The sequence below is a fragment of the Alosa alosa genome, chromosome 15 (assembly GCF_017589495.1).
Source record: "Alosa alosa isolate M-15738 ecotype Scorff River chromosome 15, AALO_Geno_1.1, whole genome shotgun sequence".
NCBI lineage: Eukaryota > Metazoa > Chordata > Actinopteri > Clupeiformes > Clupeidae > Alosa > Alosa alosa.
Genome location: NC_063203.1, coordinates 29332505 through 29355004, shown reverse-complemented (window position 1 = coordinate 29355004; position 22500 = coordinate 29332505). Strand labels below are relative to the sequence as shown.

Sequence of the window (22500 nt, the reverse complement as noted above, 5' to 3'; positions counted from 1 at the left end):
TTTCAGTGGGGATGACCCAGGGGGGAAAGAACACTCAAGACTACCTAACCGACAAGTCTATTATTTAGTGCGCTTGGAGAAACTCACACTATTTAGTTTCATCTCAATGTGAAATGTAACAAAAAATAATATATAATAATGTATATATAATGGGGTTAATGGGGTTTAATAACTATAATGTATATATTTTAATGTATATATTGTATGTATGTATCCATATATAATGTATATATACTGGGGTTTGATAACTATAATGTATATATTTTAATGTATATATTGTATATATGTATCCATATATAATGTATATATAATGGGGTTTGATAACTATAATATATATATTTTAATGCATATATTGTATGTATGTATCCATATATAATGTATATATAATGGGGTTTGATAACTATAATGTATATATTATAATGTATATATTGTATGTATGTACCCTACCACACTGAATATTGTCAGGATGTTGAGAATTGAGGATGTTCTTAGAAAACACATCAACCTTGAGTGCTACAAGATTCAACCAGACTAGGACAAAATAACCTTCCAATCTAAATGATGACATCTCTGTCAAACCACATAGTGGTCGTATAATCTGATGACTTGGTTACCAAGCACTGCAGGTTCCATCTGCTCTCATGGTTGCACATCCTAATTCAGTGAGAAATTGAGCTACTGGCAGTTTTAGATGAAAACAGTGGGACAATGCAGCCAAAAACACCACGTCATCATCATCACATTGTGCCACGAGCTGTCATTTAGGTTTCAACTATGGACTACACACTATAGACTACACACTATGGACTACACACTATAGACTACACACTATAGACTACACACTATAGACTACACACTATAAACTACACACTATAGACTACATAGACTACACACTACGGACTACACACTACGGACTACACACTATAGACTACACACTACGGACTACACACTATAGACTACACACTACGGACTACACACTACGGACTACACACTATAGACTACACACTACGGACTACACACTATAGACTACACACTATAGAGTACACACTACGGACTACACACTATAAACTACACACTATAGACTACACACTATAGAGTACACACTATAAACTACACACTATAGACTACACACTATAGGCTACACACTATAGGCTATAGGCTATAGGCTATAGGCTACACACTATCGGCTACACACTACAGGCTACACACTATAGACTACACACTATAGGCTACACACTATAGACTACACACTACAGGCTACACACTATAGGCTACACACTATAGGCTACACACTATAGACTACACACTATAGGCTACACACTACAGGCTACACACTATAGGCTACACACTATAGGCTACACACTATAGGCTATAGGCTACACACTATAGGCTACACACTATAGGCTACACACTATAGGCTACACACTATAGGCTATAGGCTACACACTATAGGCTACACACACTATAGGCTACACACCAGGCAGGCTAGTAGGCCACACACCATAGGCTTTCACGCTACCACCATAGGCTGCACACTATAGGCTATAGGGTCACACACCTATAGGCTACACACCATAGGCTTACACACCATAGGCTACACACTATAGGCTACAGGCTGCACACCATAGGCTACACACTACAGGCTACACACCATAGGCCACACACCACAGCTGGCACACCACAGGTTTGCCACACCACAGGCTGCACACCACAGGCTACACACTATAGGCTACACACTATAGGCTGCACACTGATAGGTCCACACACCATAGGCCACAGGCTACACACTATAGGCTGTTACACTACAGGCTGCCACACTATAGGGCTACACACTACAGGTTGCCAGTCACTGCATAGGCTGGCCACGCACCATAGGGCTGCACACTACAATAAGGGCTATAGCTACACACTATAGGCTACACACTCATATAGGCTACACACCATAGGCTACACACTATAGACTACACACCATATAGGTCACACACCATGGACTACACAATAGGCTGGTGCACACTACAGGCTACACACTATAGGCTGCATTACACTATAGGCTGAGTACACACACCATAGGCTACACACTATAGGCTATTCATAGTGTGGCTATAGGCACACTATAGGCTACACACTACAGGCTACACATTACAGGCTGCCTCAAGCTCATTTGTTTTTTCTCTTTTGTCTCTGCTTCTGTCTTCTTCAAAAAATACTGTCACATTTTAGAACATATGTCTTTCAACTGTGAAATTCCATCATTTACCCCATGACTACTGATTTGATACATAGTTATTAAGATATCCTCTGAAAAAAAAAGAATCCTTTAAAAAAATAATTGAATTTTCTTATTTACATCAAATGTTTGAGACTAGCAAGTAATTAGCATCACAATGATTTTAGACCATTAGCTAAAGTGTGGCAGGCATGCCCGGGAGGACCTTTTTTTAAAATACTAGTGCAGTGCCCGTTCAAACATGCTATTCTTGTAGAACCTGTAAACCCCTAGGATGATAGGGAAACACATAATTCCAGCTATAAGCATTCAATAATGAATACTGAATATTATATTATAAAATAATAAATGTGCAGTGAGCAGAATGGCTGCATGTGTCATTTCTTACAGATCAAAATGACATAAGCCTATAGCTTTGGGTTAAGACTATATGTTTAGCCTATTGAAAGCCTATAGAGTTAAGACTATATGTTTAGCCTATTGAAAAACCTGATGATAGAAAAGCCAAACCATTTTGTGAAATGATGCATCACCATATGAAATTTGCAACGATGTGACACAAAATTCAATGTGTGGCACTCTGAAACGTCTTAAATTCGAGACCATTATCGCTCGTTTAAATTTGGATCCTTTCAGTCAGAATAGTCATTTGTTTATTCACTGTCCAAAGTAGCTGGGCTATTTGAAGTGTCAGTTTATTGCAAATCATGTTTTACATAGCACTGCATACCTGTGTTTGTTGCCGTGTTGACTCATTTCGATGCAAGCAAACCGCATTTATCAAAATCTGCTGACTCATTTTAATGCAGGCACACCGCATTCAGGGAGTCTTTATTGTTGAGGTCAGACATAATAATCACCCACACATCTTGATCTTGCCTAACTTTTTACCCGCGGGTTCAATTCTGCCAAAAGGCCCACTTACCCTCTCAGGTAGCCCGCAGTCCCACACTGCTGTGAGTGAGGGGGGAGTGGCTACAGTAGAGCGGCGAAAGCCAAAGTGTGCTTTTACCAATATATTTAATGATATCTTTTGCTTTTCTTATCCAAACAACGTCAAACTTGGCACTCATGCCCGTAGCAAGATACCTGCCACGTTTCGAGGACACAGCCATAAATTCTCTTCCAAGACACTGAGAGCAACTTTGGCAAATCTGAATGGATATCTATTACATTCCTCTGCCGGTACCTGGATGAGAACTTTACCGGATATCAAAGAGATTAAGCATTGATACGAGTTTTTCTTGCATTGTTCCCTCCTTCGACATACCACTTAACTATTATCACCTACAACATCTCTTACTATTATCACCTACAACATCTCTTACTATCATCACCTACAACATCTCTTACTATTATCACCTACAACATCTCTGAGGACGCTGGATCTACTGTTGCATAATGGCTGCATAAAGCTGCAGACGGGTTTGAAATGGCTTAATGCATAATGTGGAATACTATATCACTCATCCATAATCTTTGATAATTTTTATAAAATAAGTTATTTTAGGTCTCTTTTAGGTATATTTTTATCAGGAGTGGAACATAACTATAACAATATGCAGTTTTACAATATGGCCGCTGTTTTCCTTTCCATCTTAGATGACCACACCTGAGACACGGCCAAGATGACCACACCTGAGTGTGACACAGGGCACGATGACCTCACCTGAGACACGGCCAAGATGACCACACCTGAGACACAGGCCACGATGACCTCACCTGAGACACGGCCAAGATGACCTCACCTGAGACAGAGGCCACGATGACCTCACCTGAGACACGGCCAAGATGACCTCACCTGAGACAGAAGCCACGATGACCTCACCTGAGACACGGCCAAGATGACCACACCTGAGAGTGACACAGGCCACGATGACCACACCTGAGACACAGGCCACGATGCCCTCACCTGAGACACGGCCAAGATGACCACACCTGAGAGTGACACAGGCCACGATGACCACACGTGAGACACAGGCCACGATGACCTCACCTGAGACACGGCCAAGATGACCACACCTGAGCTGAAGCAGTAGGTGGCTCATATGACTGTAAAACTGTAAAACTGTGTATTTTGCAGGAGGCAGTCGCCAGTGTGTGTGTCTCACTGTAATGGAGCCGCTGTGGGAGCCAGACGGACCCTGAAGGAACACCTCAGGTGAGAACAGCAAACGCTCAACAAACGCTCAGCAAACGCTTAGTTAACGTACTTGAGAAGGCCAAGGGGGAAGGAGGACTCGTTCTTCATTAACTACACTGAGATCAGAGTCTCATTCAAAACAATTGATTTCACTCAGGACTGTTTCATGTCTGTGGGCCCCAATTGGAGTGGTGTGAAAAGTCTAACTAACGCTAATTTGATAACGTGGCCAAATCAATTTGCTAGTCCAACACCATGGGCAAGACACTGAAGCGCAAAAGATGCTGAGTCAGCTCAACACCATGGGCAAGACACTGAAGCGCAAAAGATGCTGAGTCAGCTCAAAACCATGGGCAAGACACTGAAGCGCAAAAGATGCTGAGTCAGCTCAACACCATGGGCAAGACACTGAAGCGCAAAAGATGCTGAGTCAGCTCAAAACCATGGGCAAGACACTGAAGCGCAAAAGATGCTGAGTCAGCTCAACACCATGGGCAAGACACTGAAGCGCAAAAGATGCTGAGTCACTCAATGCTCCCACATGCCACACTATAGTTCATGCACGAGAACTTTGCTTGTTGATAGACTTGTTATGGCATCGCGCTTGGTCTCACCTTGATGTCGGAGTCGTTGTTGGAGGCCAGGTAGACCCTGAAGGAGTAGGAGGCTTGCTGGCCCACCTCCTTGTAGACGAGGACGACGCCATGGTGCTGCGCCGGCCGGCTGGTCTGGACGATGGGGCCCACGGGGGACAGGGACGTCACCGTCCACTTGATATGGCTGCCGGAGTGGTCCACCGACGGCTCGATCTGCGGCTTGCTGTCCTTCACATGCAGGACGCTAAACGTCACATCGCTGTCCTCATCTGTCCAGAGAGAGAGAGAGAGAGAGAGAGAGGGAGAGAGAGAGAAAGAGAGAGAGGGAAATAAGGCCACAACACACAAAGCAAAATGGAGAGAAGGAAAGATATGGCAGAGAAAGAGAAAAAGAAAGACAGAAGAGGAAGATATAAAGAAAAGAGAGAAAGTCTGTCAGATGGAAACACATGGACCCTTTCAGGAGAGTTCCATTATCAGCATCATAGTTGGCCCCACAAGACTTCCTTTTGAACATTCCATATGTTATCTTAATGCAGAGGAAGTAGATTGGGGCCCAAATAGAACGTTCAAGCATTGTTTTTGTTTACCTTGTTGAAAGGGTCCATATATCCAAATGATGAACAAATATAACAAAAGTGGTGTGTACAGGTGTAAATCTTTTTTGGAATAAAACATTAGGCTAGAGCATACACAGTCAGCCACAGCCAGGGGGCGCTCTCCTTCCAGCCCTACCTGCCAGACAGAGGGAGTGCGGGAACTGGATGGACTTGAGGATGGCCGGGTCGCAGTCCACATCAAAGATGGGCCCGGCAAACTTCCAGGAGTCCTTCAGGAACGAGCCAAACTTGCTCCAGGAGAGGACGCAGTATTTAATCCGGACGCTCTGGGAGACCTCGAAAACCAGGCCGGTCACTGCGCACTCGTACGTCCCCTCACACGCCAGGGTCAACCTGCAGCAGGGGGCACCAGGACACAGAGAGAGAGCAAACCACGTGGACGCTGAGCAAAAGTGCGGCTCTCGGAGTGGACGTCCACACCAGCTTTACTACATACAGTACCACTGGCTAGAGACAACATGGCTATGTCTGCTACTGATCTGACCACTGGCTAGAGACAACATGGCTATGTCTGCTGCTGATCTGACCACTGATCTACACAGAGAGGCACTGACACAGAGAGATAGAGAGAGAGAGAAAGAAAGAGAGAGAGAGAGAGAGAGAGAGAGAGAGAGAGAAGCTAGACAGGCAGAGAAGGGAAGGGTGACTTACTGCAGATGTCCTCTGGATATTTTCCGTGGTGTAACAACTTCATAATCATGATTCTAGAATACAGATAGCAATTAAACATTGGAATATGACATGAAACTGTAAATCCCAAATCTACTCTGATTTAGGTTTGCACTCCGTATTGACTGAACTGATGCTAAATCAATCATGCGCCATCTTTCACTGTCTCATTATGGGATGCCACTTCCTCTTTCAACTGTCAGCATTCTGTACAGACTTGCACACTTCCATACAAATACAGCGTTCAAATGAACAAAAAAGTATATATACTGTAACGTATATATAATGTATGACCTTACCTGAATGGCCTTGCACTTTTCACAGCACGGCTTTCCATAAACACCTGAAAACATTAGAACCGAATTAGAAACATTTTTATATATCTTTTTGTATTTATCTTTTTTTTTTGCATGTACTGTAATTACGGTGTTTACCATTTTGCTTTTCCCCAGCCTCTGGGTCCGGAGCCTCCTCTGCGGTAACAACACAAGATCATTATTTACCGCAGAGAGAACATATCACTGCACAACAGGTACTTTGAACAGGTAGACTACATCAGTGGTTCCCATCCTGGGGTCCACAGACCCCACTAGGGGTCACCAGAGATTGCAGGGGGTCCGCACAATGCTGCCTGGGCTGAGGTTGTAAGGTTACCAGAATTATATTTGCACACATTAAATGTATAAAATCCCAATAACACACCCAATTGGATAATCAAAATTCTGTATGATCCAAATTAAAACATATTTTTGTTCCACATTTAAATAGCTATTTATTACCTCTGACCTTATAAGTTTGTAATTAATCACTTTATCCTTTGTGTGTGTATGCGGGTAGGAGTTCGGGTAAGGGTCCCTGGCTTGTCTTAGACACAGGCAAAGGGGCCTTCAAGGAAAAAAGGTTGGGAAACACTGGGCTACATCACACACATAACTGAAGTGTTCCGTTCGCAGAGTGTATGCTGCCATAATTAGTTTCCACTAAAAAACTGGCTACACCAGACATGATAGTGACATGTACATTTAAACTGGCTACACCAGACATGATAGTGGCTACACCAAACATGATAGTGACATGTACATTTAAACTGGCTACACCAGACATGATAGTGGCTACACCAAACATGATAGTGACATGTACATTTAAACTGGCTACACCAGACATGATAGTGGCTACACCAGACATGATAGTGGCATGTGCATTAGAACTGGCTACACCCGACATGATAGTGACATGTACATTTAAACTGGCTACACCAGACATGATAGTGGCTACACCAGACATGATAGTGGCATGTACATTTAAACTGGCTACACCAGACATGATAGTGACATGTACATTTAAACTGGCTACACCAGACATGATAGTGGCTACACCAGACATGATAGTGGCTACACCAGACATGATAGTGGCATGTACATTAGAACTGGCTACACCAGACATGATAGTGGCTACACCAGACATGATAGTGGCTACACCAGACATGATAGTTACATGTACATTTAAACTGACTACACCCAACATGATAGTGGCTACACCAGACATGATAGTGACATGTACATTTAAACTGGCTACACCCGACATGATAGTGGCTACACCAGACATGATAGTGACATGTACATTTAAACTGGCTACACCCGACATGATAGTGGCTACACCAGACATGATAGTGGCTACACCAGACATGATAGTGGCTACACCAGACATGATAGTTACATGTACATTTAAACTGGCTACACCCGACATGATAGTGGCTACACCAGACATGATAGTGACATGTACATTTAAACTGGCTACACCCGACATGATAGTGGCTACACCAGACATGATAGTGACATGTACATTTAAACTGGCTACACCCGACATGATAGTGGCTACACCAGACATGATAGTGGCATGTACATTTAAACTGGCTACACCAGACATGAGAGTGGCTACACCAGACATGATAGTGGCTACACCAGACATGATAGTGGCATGTACATTTAAACTGGCTACACCAGACATGATAGTGGCATGTACATGTACATTAAAAACATCAGTCTTCTCTGGTAACTATTTTACACTGCCTCTACTACACTACACTGAGCCCTTCAAATGCAGACCCGATGTAGCCCAGTTGTAAGTCCTGATCCTTGGACATCATGTCCTCTTTAGGCCACCGTCCAAGTGAGTTTCTGGCTTACCGTGTCTTGTGTCATAAGCACCGCCTTCATCACTCTCTGCTGTAAAAGAAGAAGAAAGAAGCTTCATTAACAGGTGAGGTAATCAGGTATCAGCTGCACATTATCAGGTAATGTGCAGCTTCGTCAACATGACGCATGTTGCGTTTCATAGCTATCAATAATCAATAATTTGACATGAAAACTAAAAAAAAGGGATATGAATTATTATGATATGATTATTATTATATTATTAATATTATATTATATTGTTAGACAGTACTAATACTAGTATTCATTTGTGTCTTAAACAGGGTTCCCACTCTAAGTCAAATTATTTCAGAGCACCCACTTAGCGGTCAAGAATCTTTAACTTTTTTAGAGCGTGAGATGAATAAATAGGCATTGAATAAACACAGCTGGGCTACTCAAGCAAGCCGTGAAGCTAATAATGAGATTTACACCAATTCTGTGTGGAAATATATTTGTATTAATGTACATTTTAAACTGCTACAACACAATTCCCTGAAATTCCATGACTTTTCCCCAAAAATGATAGAATTCCCTGACTTTCCATGTCTGGAATATGCTATCTAAAATTCCATGTTCCAGAAATTCCATGACCCGTGGGAACCCTGGTTAAAATAAGGCTTTAATTCAGATTGACTAATGTATTTTTTCAGAGACATGTGCACAAGAGTAAACGAGTACCCTTCCAGAAATATTTGCGTCAGATTTGCAGCAAACTTGTGGGTGATTTGTGGGAAACAAATGAGTTCACTAGAAAATATTGCCAGAAGTTTGCCAATGTTGGCCGCTAGAAGCAAACTTCCAGCAAAGTTCTGGCAACAATGAGAAGGTTGCCACTAGTGGCAAATGTGTTCACCATTTGATTTGCCACCACACTTAGCCAATAATGGCAAACTTACAGTGAACTTCTGGTGACAAACCTAATTTGCATATGACATTGCTGCAAATTTGCTGCAACATTGCCAAAAGTTAACCGCAACTGTTTGCCAGAAACCTGATTTGCATGTGAAAATATGACCTTGCCGCAAATTTGGGGCAACTGTTCGCCAGAAACCTGAAATTTATGTAAGGGTAACTTCTACACTAGATGACATAGTTAAGGGGCAGTTTATAGATGCCTTTCCTCTGAAAGACACCATGGTCTCATAGCTTACCTGTATGTCCCTCTTCGTCTTCCTCATCTTCCTCATCCTCTTCCACCTCTTCCTCTGATGAGCTTCCCGCACTTGATGCCTCTGTGTCATCTAACACCAGAAATAACACTGTAACATATTCCCATACTGAATCTAACACCAGAAATAACACTGTAACATTTTCCCATACAGAATCTAACACCAGAAATAACACTGTAACATATTCCCATACTGAATCTACACACAGAAATAACACTGTAACATATTCCCATACTGAATCTACACACAGAAATAACACTGTAACATATTCCCATACAGAATCTACACACAGGAGTTAAACCCCCCAACTTCCCACCTGTAGCCTGCTGCTTCATTTTTCTTCATTTTCAATTTCACTATTGATCAACACTGATTTCATTTATTTTGAATGTTGGCTTAGATTACAAAACATCAGAGGAGCGATGCAGATGCAGTAGGATGCACAAAGCACACGGCTGCCAGAGCAAGAGAGTCAGCTGAAAGAGAAGAAGTGGAGCAGATTCCTATTGGCTGTACCCACCTGATGCGCTGTTCTCAGACTCCGGGGGTGTATCTGTTAAAGCATGTAGGAGAGGAGTTGATTTAGACTGGTTTAGAAAGAACAGGAATCTGTGACCACTAACCACACATTCACATTCACCTAACTGTGGAAGTGGAAACCATCCGATCCTATAATCCCTCCGCTGCGTAAGAGGTCAAATAAAGACAGTGTGTCATCACTGAAGCCTCTGCCAACATGATGAAAGAATGTAGGACACACTGGGCTGCTACACTGGGCTGCTGTAGGACACACTGGGCTGCTACAGGACACACTGGGCTGCAGTAGGACACACTAAGCTGCTGTAGCTACAGGACACACTGGGCTACAGGACACACTGGGCTACAGGACACACTGGGCTGCTACAGGACACACTGGGCTGCTGTAGGACACACTGGGCTGCTGTAGCTACAGGACACACTGGGCTACAGGACACACTGGGCTGCTGTAGCTACAGGACACACTGGGCTACAGGACACACTGGGCTGCTGTAGCTACAGGACACACTGGGCTGCTACAGGAGACACTGGGCTGCTACAGGACACACTGGGTTACTGTAGCTACAGGACACACTGGGCTGCTGTAGCTACAGGACACACTGGGCTACAGGACACACTGGGCTGCTAGAGGACACATCATTTTGGGGGGCAGCCGTGGCCTACTGGTTAGCGCTTCGGACTTGTAACCGGAGGGTTGCCGGTTCGAGGCCCGACCAGTAGGCACGGCTGAAGGGCCCTTGAGCAAGGCACCTAACCCCTCACTGCTCCCCGAGCGCCGCTGTTGTTGCAGGCAACTCACTGTGCCGGGATTTGTGTGTGCTTCACCTCACTGTGTGCTGAGTGTGTTTCACCAATTCACGGACTGGGATAAATGCAGAGACCAAATTTCCCTCACAGGATCAAAAGAGTATATATACTTATATATCAACTGTAATACTGCACTGCTACAGGACACAGCAGTAATGCTGCACTAAATTAAATGCTATACTCATATTATACAATAGTAAGCTTATTCATTCAGCTCATTCTTCAAAACAAGGAAGTGAGTTCATAAGTTCAGCTGCTGATCTACCAACCAAGGTGAAATGTCCTTGCCCACGGCAGATTAACACATCGGTAACGCTTTAGAATAACATGTGCTTATTAGGTATTAACAGTGCATAATAAGCAGTTAACAATTCATTACTAACAGTTAGTTAACTGTTGTTATCCTTTAATAACATTAACTAACTGTTAACATGCAGCTTGTAAGTGATAATAAGCAGCCTTTTAAGTTACTTACAAGCATTTTTGTTAACAGTTGTAAGTGTTAACAAGCAGCTTGTTAATGCTTGTTAATGGTGTATAAGACAAAAGAGGTGGATAACTAATAAACATAAGACCTTTCTTACCTATTTGTAGTACATTTTGCAGCCCCCCAATCTAAAGCGAGGACCATGTAGCCTAAAGTTCCACAAGCCCAACCTTCTATCTCTCTATACTGTATCTCTCTATCTAGCTTGGTTTAGCTGTGAGAAATACACCTTCAAAATTGTTGCAGTGACACATCTACTTCTGTTGATCATGGAAGACACAACTCCCCCCCACACACACACACACCACCATGGCCACAGCAACCAATCACCACACCATCTGCCCCGTGGGAATATGGGAAATGAGCTTATGTTGTGTGTGTGCCAAACCCTTGTGTGCATTACTTTACGCAGCGTATTACAGTAAGATAGTGGGCTTCTGCAGAAGAGCTCAAGTTCTGGGGAATGTTTGTCTTGCGTCACTGTTAATTATTATTTTTTTCACAGTATTGATTATTTTAATGCCCAGTGGTCACACAATCCCCTTCATATACCAGAGAATAAACAACCAAAGTGTTACAATATGGGACACCCCACAAACAGTGGGCATCTACACCACACCACAAAAAGACACTTGGCGAAGGACACTTGGTGATCGAGTGGCACAAACGCTGGGCTATTTCTACGCAGTGTGTGTTTGTGGGGTACTTTTTCAAGAAAACAACAAGGAAAGTACAGAGTCCGAAAAGATAGGAAGAGGGAGTGAGCAGAGGGGGGACGAGAGGAAGGTCAATCTCTCAAAATGAAAGATGGAAATGGACGCATCCAATATCCTCTGTGTGAAACCCCACGCGTGCTCTGCCACACACACACAAAGCAAGACAAAAGCAAAACAAAATCAAAAACAAAAAATGCTGACTCGTCTCCAGTAAGCAATCTGAACTGTAAAGCCTAATTCTCAATAATTCAAATCAATAAATCAACTAAATAATAAACAAACTAACTAACGAGACCTGGGTTATCACACATAACTACTGTAGCTGAAAGTATTGTAGATAGGTGTCAAAGCAACTGGTTCAACTACACACTTCTCTCTGCTGACAGTGAAACAGCCATAATATGTGGGTGATTTCACAATCAGGGTAAGCACTTTGTTTCACAATAATTAAACCCTCCAGAATTATCTTGAAATATTTAGGTTTTTTGTGTAATCTACATCCGATGAAGGATAAAAAATGTTTTGTGGCAAATGGTCATTGACAATGCTTAGATTTAAGCAATAAGCTCCAAGAGGCTGTAGGTTACACTGATTGTAGAACAGCTAAGGGGGGTTGTTAGGCACGACGCGCTAGGCTTATTGCTTTTCTAAAACGGTTACTAGAGATTTCATAACATAAAGCAACAGTAACGAGAAATGTAATGATTTATTCATAGATAATCATTCTTCTGCCAAGAAATATATTTCCTCTATCTTTACCTTTTGTATCAAGTTATGGTAGCGCAGTAATATAGAACCAAATGCGGTCAAGGTTTATGCTGGATTTTACAATGGCATCGAACGCGATTCAGCCAATCATAATCAAGACTGGAACTATCCGTTTTAGAAATGTATACTTTAAAGCATTGGTTCTCAAAGTGGGGTCCGGGGACCCCCAGGGATCCGCAGCACATTGTCAGGGGGTCCCTGACAAAGTTTGCTACAAAATATTAAATTGTCTTATATGGCGAAAAATGCTACAGTATCAGCATTTGCCCAATTGATCTGCTGATACGTTACATCAATACGTCAAAACACTTCACTATTAATTAACCTCCAACAAAATGAAAGTTATGTGAAGCAAACACTATGTGTTCAACACAATAGGCCTACATTTGACAAAGAAACAACAATCCTTTAAATCTTACATACTGTCAAAGTTTGCTAACATGACTATGGGTACGTTCAGACTAAGCGTCTTTTTTGCAGCTGCCAGCGTCCGTTTTACATTATAACCCTATGGAGTTGACCGTGTTTTCAAAAAAGTTGTCGGCTTCTTTTAAAACGTGACCGCAACCGTCTTTTTCTGCAGCTCAGAAGTTGATAAATATTCAACTTCTAGCGGAAAAACGTCATACGTCATGCTGTCTTTTTTACAGCTGACCAATCACAAGCGGATTACCGAGACATGATAGCTTCAGCGAAAGTTCTACTAGGAAGACTCGTAGTGTAGCCTTTACTCCTCCCATGCTTACACGGAGCCAATCTTAGCTGCCTACTTTCGGGAAAGCCCCGCAATCCGATTATTCACTGATTCAATCAGCGCTAGCCTATAGGAATTCAGTGGGCTCTTTAAATATGTACCACCTAACACTGCTTCTGCTTCTCAGTACGCTGACTTTGGCGCCCCTCCACCTCCCCTCAGCCACCTCTGCCAGCAGTCCACGTCAATCGGGCATGGTCTGCCTACCACAGCATCATCTTTCAGCCACCGCCACCAGTTGGTCCCCGTCTCGTCGTGGGGGGTAGGCTCCCCGCCCCTGCCTTCATCCATCGGCGGGAGGCGAGATCCACTCATCGCTGGACCGGATCGAGGCGGGCCTCGCCAAAGACCGTTACCTATTCAGGACTCTTTATCATGCTTGTATCCAAGCCGTTCCTTTACTAATTAAATTGTTAACTTATTCTATTCTGTCTACTGAGTCTTTCTGGTAGAACTGTGGTTTCCCATGACAACAAGTAAAAAATGGAGACGGTGACAGAACAGCGGTCGAGAGACTCGTTTTTGTGTCTGAGCATAGAGAATTGTTTAACATGACTGCACAACTTTACCATAACATACCAAAAGCAATAGCCAATTTCCCCCCAATTGTTTTGTATCCACACGTAAAGTTAGTTACTTTGCCTATTGCAAAAAAAAAAAAAACGCTTCCGGCTGCTTTTTGGAACAAGAACGCTGGCAGATTTTTTTCCAAACTGAAAAAGCGGTCTGCATAACTTATTTTGTCAGAAAAAGACGCTAAGTCTGAACGTACCCTATTGTGGTATTAGCACTCTATAACATAAGCATCTAACAGAAAAAAGGCTATACAGCTACATGATTAACTTAAGTTTTATGTGTTGCGATTATGAGGGGTCCTTGGAGAATTTTCCACTCCATGAGGGGTCCCCGGCCCACAAAAGTTTGAGAACCCCTGCTTTAAAGGTTTAGAAATGTATACTTTAAAAGCTTAGATATGTATACTTTAAATGCTTAGATATGCATACTTTACTGTAAAGGTTTAGATATGTATATTTTAAATGCTATAGGACACCACGGAGTAGGACACCCTGGGCTACAGGACACACTGGGCTGCTGTAGGATACACTGGGCTGCTGGGCTGCTGTAGGACACACTGGGCTGCTGTAGCTACAGGACACACTGGGCTGCTGTAGGACACACTGGGCTGCTGTAGTTACAGGACACACTGGGCTACAGGACACACTGGGCTGCTGTAGCTACAGGACACACTGGGTTGCTGTAGCTACAGGACATTGGGCTGCTACAGGACACACTGGGCTGCTGTAGGACACACTTCGCTGCTGTAGCTACAGGACACACTGGGCTGCTACAGGACACACTGGGCTGCTGTAGGACACACTTGGGCTGCTACAGAAACACACTGGGCTGCTGTAGGACACAATGGGCTACAGGACACACTGGGCTACAGGACACAATGGGCTGCTGTAGCTACAGGACACACTGGGCTGCTGTAGGACACACTGGGCTGCTGTAGGACACACTGGGCTGCTACAGGACACACTGGGCTGCTGTAGCTACAGGACACACTGGGCTACAGGACACATCAACTGTAATGCTGCACTATATTAAAGTCTATACTGTATGGCATATTATACAATAGTAAGCTTATTCATTCAGCTTATTCTTCAAAACAAGGGAGTGACAAGCAACATCAGAAGACGCAGCTACTTCATCTTTTGTATCAAGTTATGGTAGCGCAGTAATATAGAGCCAAATGCGGTCAAGGTGTATGTTTGTGATGGATTTTACGGCATTGAACGTATTTCAGCCAATCATAATCAAGGACTGGAACTATCCATTTTAGAAATGTATACTTTAAAGGTTTAGATATGTATACTTTAAATGCTTAGATATGTATACTTAAAATGCTCTGTATACTTTAAATTCTAAGATATGTATGCTTTAAATGCTTAGATATGTATACTTTAAATGCTTAGATATGTATACTTTAATTGCTATGTGTACTTTAAATGCTTAGATATGTATAGCCTACTTTAAATGCTTAGATATGTATACTTTAAATGCTAAGATATGTATACTTTAAATGCTATGTATACTTTAAATACTTAGATATGTATGCTTTAAATGCTTATATATGTATACTTTTAAATGCTTAGATATTTATACTTTAAATGTTATGTATGTTGGAGTGGACAGCTCAAAACAAGTGTTTTTTTCACCATCAGTAAGAGGTAAAATATTTGTGCACTATATTTGCAGAGTCTATTATTGTGAAGAATGGTTAAGTAAGTTGCATCATTGTATATACTGTACGTTTTATAGCATACTTATAGAAAATATGATTGTGTGGACAAAAGCTGTTTGAAAACTTTACTGGCTAAGTTTTATAGCTTTATCAATTATTATGATGATCAAATTGTATCTGGAAGTGTTGTTGGTAGGCTGTTCTTTAGTTTGATGCATATCTGAGGTGTTTCTTTGGCTGTAGTTTGCAGTTGACATTATAAGTGTAATGCCTCACAACGGCAGAAATGATTGCCATTGCTGGTAAGTGTGCAGCCAGTAAAGGAGATCTGAAAATGGACAACTCTCAGAATAGACGTTAGGGGGAGGCCACAACCACCGACATGCTTTGTCATTCCTGTGTGCTAACTCAGCTAAATAGCACCCTCTAGTGGAAATCTAGTGGAGATGCAGGTGTAAGACTTCTCTGACCTAGAGAGGTCATGTAGTGCAGGTCAAATGAGCTGCTCTAGAACTACTGTCTAGAAAACGTCTGATATTTATTTTCAGGACTAATGTGGGTAGTGACTCACCTTTCTGGTCAGGAGGGAGGACCTTCCCATCTCTGTAAGAGAGCAGGAAGAAACTGATGTCATTAAAACCTTCACCTTCCAAAAACACATAATCCCATTTTTAAAGATCTGGCCTCTATCCTCATGCTTGGTATAACAATAAACATGATATCATATGTGCATACGGCAACTTGGAAAACACAAGAAACAAAATAGGAAGTATGTTTTTTATAAATCCAAACCAACTTACAACACTTTACCAAACACTTTAAAATCGTAAACTTTAAAAACGTAAACTTTAAAACCTTACCCTACACTCACAATCGCAGAATAGTCAATATGATTATGACAACTCCTGTTACAGTGTATTGAACATGAGGCAGTATACACCACATGGGTACCAGCAGAGTAGCCCAATAGGCTGCTGGGTAATTGCATGTAGGATCTGAGGGTTGGGTGAATGAGAACCTTATCACGGTGTTGCTAAACACTAATAATAATTGTATTTAGCACTACAGTTTCGATGGAACATGCTTGCATTTCAGTATTTGCTAATATTATCCCAATCAAGTTCAACACTTATCAATGCATGACTTCACTATACAATGTTTCACTGGTCAAAGTAGTTATTTAAAGGAAATATTCCTCTGCATTTAAACCATCCGAAGGTAGCACATACACACACACAAAGACACACGCACACACACAGGAGTTTTTGAAACTACTTGTATCTACAGCTGGTGCCCACATTGTGATGTGTGTGTGTGTGAGAGACAGAGAGAGCGAGAGAGAGAGCGAACACGCTAGGAGGAGTGAGCTCACCAGGAGCACATCCACTTATATAAATATATACATAATATAAGGAATATTCTATGATTTACATATAAAAGGCTATTTCACTTGCAACAGTCTCCAGGAGTTGAATCCACAACACAAGCCTCATCATGTCTAGTAGGCAATATGAGCCTTAAACTGTCATATTACATTCAAGGAGTATAATAATACATCTGTTTGTGAGAATTGGCGATATAACGAACAACCCAAATAAAAATAAAACAGGTCTAAAACCATTGTGCTGTTGTCACACATTTTCCCTTACACTCGAGACTGACAGTATCCATCAATAACACTTCAAATCAGACTGGTCAGATCCTGTATGAAAGCCCTTGAGATACCCATGCCCCTTACACCTCTTAGTTTAGAGCACCTACCCTTTCTCCAGAATGTCCAGATGCTTGTTGTCTCCAACAAGACAATTCAGCGGAGGCTCAAAAGGTAGAGGGCAACCAGTCATTGGGCAACCCAGCTCTTCCTGACCCCGTCCAGGCATCCATGAGCAAAACCCTGAAACCCACACTGAACTCCGTACTGAAGCCTGCACTGAACTCCGTACTGAAACCCACACTGAACTCCGTACTGAAGCCCGTACTGAACTCCGTACTGAAGCCCACACTGAACTCCGTACTGAAGCCTGCGTGTGCAGCATGACAGCCTCCACCACTGTATGAGTGTGTTCAAATCCAACATCTCTGCACATCTGCTGCTGGTTGCCTCAAAAGGGTCTTTATATATGCTAGAAGTGTAGCATTTGCATCCCAGGCATGGCTTGTTATGACTGCTACCTTGCATGCAGGTTTTATCTTTTTTGTTCCTGACACAGAATCAAAATATAAAAGAAGATCTTGCATTCTGAAGTATGTCTTATCATCCACGCCTGACTGATTGTGAAACAACTTCTAAAGAATCCTTGGTGTTGGAAGACTGTTCTTCAGTCTTCAACTAGTCTTCAGTCTCCCTGTCATGATTTCAGCCAGGACTTGTGCCCACTGGCCACCCTGCCGATAGTTGTGTTTGATCAATTGGTTCATGGGTGAGTATTTTGGAAGCTAGTGCCTTGTAATTGCAAAGAGGAGACATTATCTGAGATTTTTGTGTCTAAAGTAGAGAAACGTGTTTAGTGTTTTGTAAATCAATATGTGTAGTGTTTCACAAAATCTGTGGGCCTGATAATGTGCTTATACTGTAGTTGTGCAAATCTGGGCTGATATTTTGCTCCTTGAGTGTAAGGTTTCGCTATCTATGGGATACTTTTGATTTTAGTGTTTAAGCAATTGTACAAAACTGTAGGCACTCCTCTAGTACTCGTATTGTCAGATGCAGTGGTAATTCCTAACTATGGTCTCATTTATTCAACATTTAGGCACTGCAGCTTAAATGTTATTCTATTGCTGTAGCTGTAGTTATGTAGCTTAAATGTTAAAATGCTTCAGATGTTATTTAACAGCTTAAATGTTAAAATGCTTCAGATGTTATTTAATAGCTAAAATGTTATTGTATTGCTGTATGTCGCTTTGGACAAACGGGTCTACCAAATGAATAAATGTAAATCTTTACAGTAAAACGGAAAACGGCACGTCTGCTTAGTAAGTGCTCTACACGTGCCACCTCGAATTGAGAGTTTCCACTGGGACTATAAGTTGAGCTAAAGGGACGAATTGAGAGTTTCCACTGGGACTATAAGTTGAGCTAAAGGGACGAATTGAGAGTTTCCACTGGGACTATAAGTTGAGCTAAAGGGACATGATCACCATGGGCTCTGAGCTAAAGGGACATGATCACCATGGGCTCTGAGCTAAAGGGACATGATCACCATGGGCTCTGAGCTGAACGCTGAGTTCCAGCCCACACTGAGCCCAGCCGTCAGGGGCACTTGTTGCCTTCTGGGAACACAGAACAGGAAGTAACAAGACAACACAAATGGAGGAAAAATTAAAGGAATTTTGGTAACACTTTACTTGACGGGTGAGTCCATGACACATTCATAGCAGCTGTCATAAACTGCACATTAAGCATTCATAACTGTTTCATGAGACACGACTCAACATTCATACCAAACCTTTCATGAATGTGGAAGACAGAATGACGACAACTTGTCAAAATAAAAGTCCAATAAAACACAATCGCATTTGTGTAACCTGGATACCATTAATTTAATCTCTCCAGATACCCATGCCCCTTAAATATCTTAGTTTAGTGCACCTACCCTTCCTCCAGAATGTCCAGATGCTTGTTGTCTCCATTTAAACAAGGCAGCGGTGGCTGAAAAGGTAGAGGCTCAAAAGGTAGAGGGCAACCAGTCATTGGGCAACCCAGCTCTTCCTGACCCCGTCCAAACATCCATGAGCAAAACACTGAACCCCAAACTGACCCCCGCACAGACCCCCACACTGCTCCCCACACTGCTCCCAGTGTGCAGCATGACCGCCTCCACCACTGTATGAGTGTGTTCAAATCCAGCATCTCTGCCACATCTGCCACTGGCTGACTGACTGACCTTTTCGCTCTATCACTGTGTAGGGGTCACGTTCATATGGTGCTGAAAGTGTGTTTTGCTTCTGCTTCTGTAATAGTACTCACAGCATCAGCTGTATGCAAACTGCAGCATACGTACAGGTTGCAGCTTGGACTCTTGACAGTTCAGGAAGTTTGGTGGTTGAATAGCAGCTCAGCCAGACCTGTAAAACTGCGAAAGCCACAAGGAAAACGTCTAGCTACGTAGGCCATGCCCTTCCCTTCAGCATGAGCTGCACGTATAGCCTTACAAAGTGTTCTGTTGTGCCTTTCAACTTCACCATTTGCCTGAGGCCAGTATGGCGTTACACGGCGATGTGTGATCCCATGTTGAGTATGGAGCTTGTGTAGCCTACTCCAGCCACCTCAGACCACCAATGAGCCAGAGAGAGTGAGTTAATACAGTCCTGTTCACTTGCACTGCTCCACGGCACTTAGTTTAATACACATATTTAAGGGTAGCCTACTGCCAGGATTGCATATTAGAGAGTGTGTCTGACCGATTGTAGTGGGCCCTTCGGGCCAAACTTCACCAGCACTATTTAGTGAACATTTTAGGTAGTTAAGTTACTGTAACTAATGTTGTTATTACAAGAGTCAATCTTAAACTTCCACACTCCCAGTGTGCAGCATGACCGCTTCCACCACTGTATGAGTGTGTTCAAATCCAACATCTCTGCCACACCTGCCACCGGCTGCTCCAAAGGGTCTGTCTATAAGTCCGTCTATTAGACGCCAGAGGGTCAGAGGGAGAATTTAGGCCTACGGCGCGGCAAACATAGCTTCAACGTAGCTCACAGAGTCATGCTGCTGCTGATGATGACTGCTGTGGCCACTCCATCAGTCAAATAGCACAGCATGATTTTAATTTATTGATGACTGCACCTTACCAGCACCTGGAAGGCTGTGCATAGGAACTTTATCCTTTTTAGCACAGCATACGTTACTTTAGCAATGCTCATAGCTAACATCGCTCCTTAACATAATCACATAACATAATCACATTTCCAGCTGAACCCTACACATCAACATGATGTTTTTAATACATCTTTTGGCTAGGACAACCATGTCATTGGCTAATACATATCCCACTGTTGAGGACTGATTGTTGAGTTTACAGTTACCTAAGTGTTTTTACATCTGTTAGTTGTGTTTGATCAATTGTTTCATGGGTGAGTATTTTGGAGGCTAGTGCCTTGAAATTGCAAAGAGGAGACATTATCTTTATTATATACAAATAGGAGATTTTTGTGTCATGCCGTGATCATGCAGTGGTAATTCCTAACTATGATCTCTGACATGATTTATTTAACATTTAGGCACTGCAGCTTAAATGTAATTATATTGCTGTAGCTATTAGTTCTGTAGCTTAAATGTTAAAATGCTTCAGATGTTATTTAATAGCTTAAATGTTAAAATGCTTCAGATGTTATTTAATAGCTGAAATGTTAAAATGCTTCAGATGTTATTTAATAGCTAAAATGTTGTTCTATTGCTGTAAGATCACTTTGAGCCCAGCCGTCAGGGGCACTTGTTGCTTTCAGGGAACACAGTACAGGAAGTAACAAGACAACACCAGTGGAGGAAAAATGAACTGCAGCCATGAGCAGTAAAAAATATCTTATACAGATATATACTGCCACCTAGGGACATCCCTGGCCCACTGCACAGAGAAAGACTTGTACACTAGAGCTGTACTGTACACTTTGGATAAAGAATGACTTGTAGCTATACTGTATGTTTTGTACACAGCATGTGTTGCACTTTGTTCCCTCAGCTCAGACAAGTCGCTTTGGGATCTGAAACTGTTGGATCCCATGCTTTAGTCATTACCCATCCTCATCACTGTCACCATTAATTATCCTCATTCAGTACTTACACTGTACATGGCCTACACCAACTCAAACCAATCTCTGTATAATAAACAGGCAAAACTGATTTCAAAAGTTCTTTGAGGCTTTATGTCCATTACGCAATGCAAGCATGCACATAGGCCATCAATGAGATCTGTTGCAAACCTGTGACTTTGAGATGACCTAGGGCCTCCGGCAGCTTACAGTGGAGTTGATGCTGTAGCTCTCAGAGAAAACCTTCAGTAAGCTAGCCATGTTAGTGTCTATTTAGTGCTCTATCACCTTGCTTACACTGTTACTTGGCGATAACTCACAAAGTGTTGTCACTTTAACTCACAAACTGTAGTCACTTTCTGTACTTGAGGTCACAAAGCAGGCCAGGCCTAAGAGTGTTATATCAAGAGTGTTTGACAATATAAATCATGATATGACAGTCTATCCTGTAACAACAAAAGTCTAAAATATGGCAGATAACTGTCTAAGACAAATGTTTTGTGAAACAAAAGTTCCTTAAACTTTTGTACAGTATTGTGTGTTGGTAGCCTGGGAGAACCAAGAAGAACCTTTGGCCAATTTGATTGCACTGCAGGTCCGTCTGGCAAAGAGGCCATGTTCTCCCATTTCCAATGTTCCTAAAACCCAGGCACCAATCACAACCGTTGAGGCGGGCTTACTGTCGTCGAAGCAGTTTTGAAAAACGCTCGTTTGATGAGACGTTTCTTTCCGTTGCTCTGCATATGTCGTCTCCTTCATTGCCCTGATTGGTTGTAGGTCTATCTAATTTTTCCAGAGGCATTTTGATTTTGATCGGTG

The 22500-nt window shown here is 42.4% G+C and overlaps 1 protein-coding gene across 3 annotated transcripts in view; it reads right to left on the bottom strand.

Annotated features, from left to right (window-relative positions):
- si:dkeyp-97b10.3 overlaps positions 1-22500 on the bottom strand; it is a 38451-nt gene that overhangs the window by 8930 nt on the left and 7021 nt on the right. The window contains exons 1-10 of one of the 3 annotated variants that reach the window (XM_048265246.1): positions 17695-19277; positions 16505-16536; positions 10140-10172; positions 9602-9691; positions 8442-8480; positions 6690-6728; positions 6555-6598; positions 6238-6290; positions 5702-5919; positions 4985-5235 (exon numbers count right to left, since the gene is read on the bottom strand). In XM_048265246.1, the coding sequence (XP_048121203.1) occupies positions 4985-5235; positions 5702-5919; positions 6238-6290; positions 6555-6598; positions 6690-6728; positions 8442-8480; positions 9602-9691; positions 10140-10172; positions 16505-16536; positions 17695-18020 (1125 nt within the window). In that variant the 5' untranslated portion in view covers positions 18021-19277. Of the gene's footprint in view, positions 1-4984; positions 5236-5701; positions 5920-6237; positions 6291-6554; positions 6599-6689; positions 6729-8441; positions 8481-9601; positions 9692-10139; positions 10173-16504; positions 16537-17694; positions 19278-22500 lie in introns of those variants that run through there. The other 2 variants (XM_048265247.1, XM_048265248.1) reach the window with 2 other exon arrangements.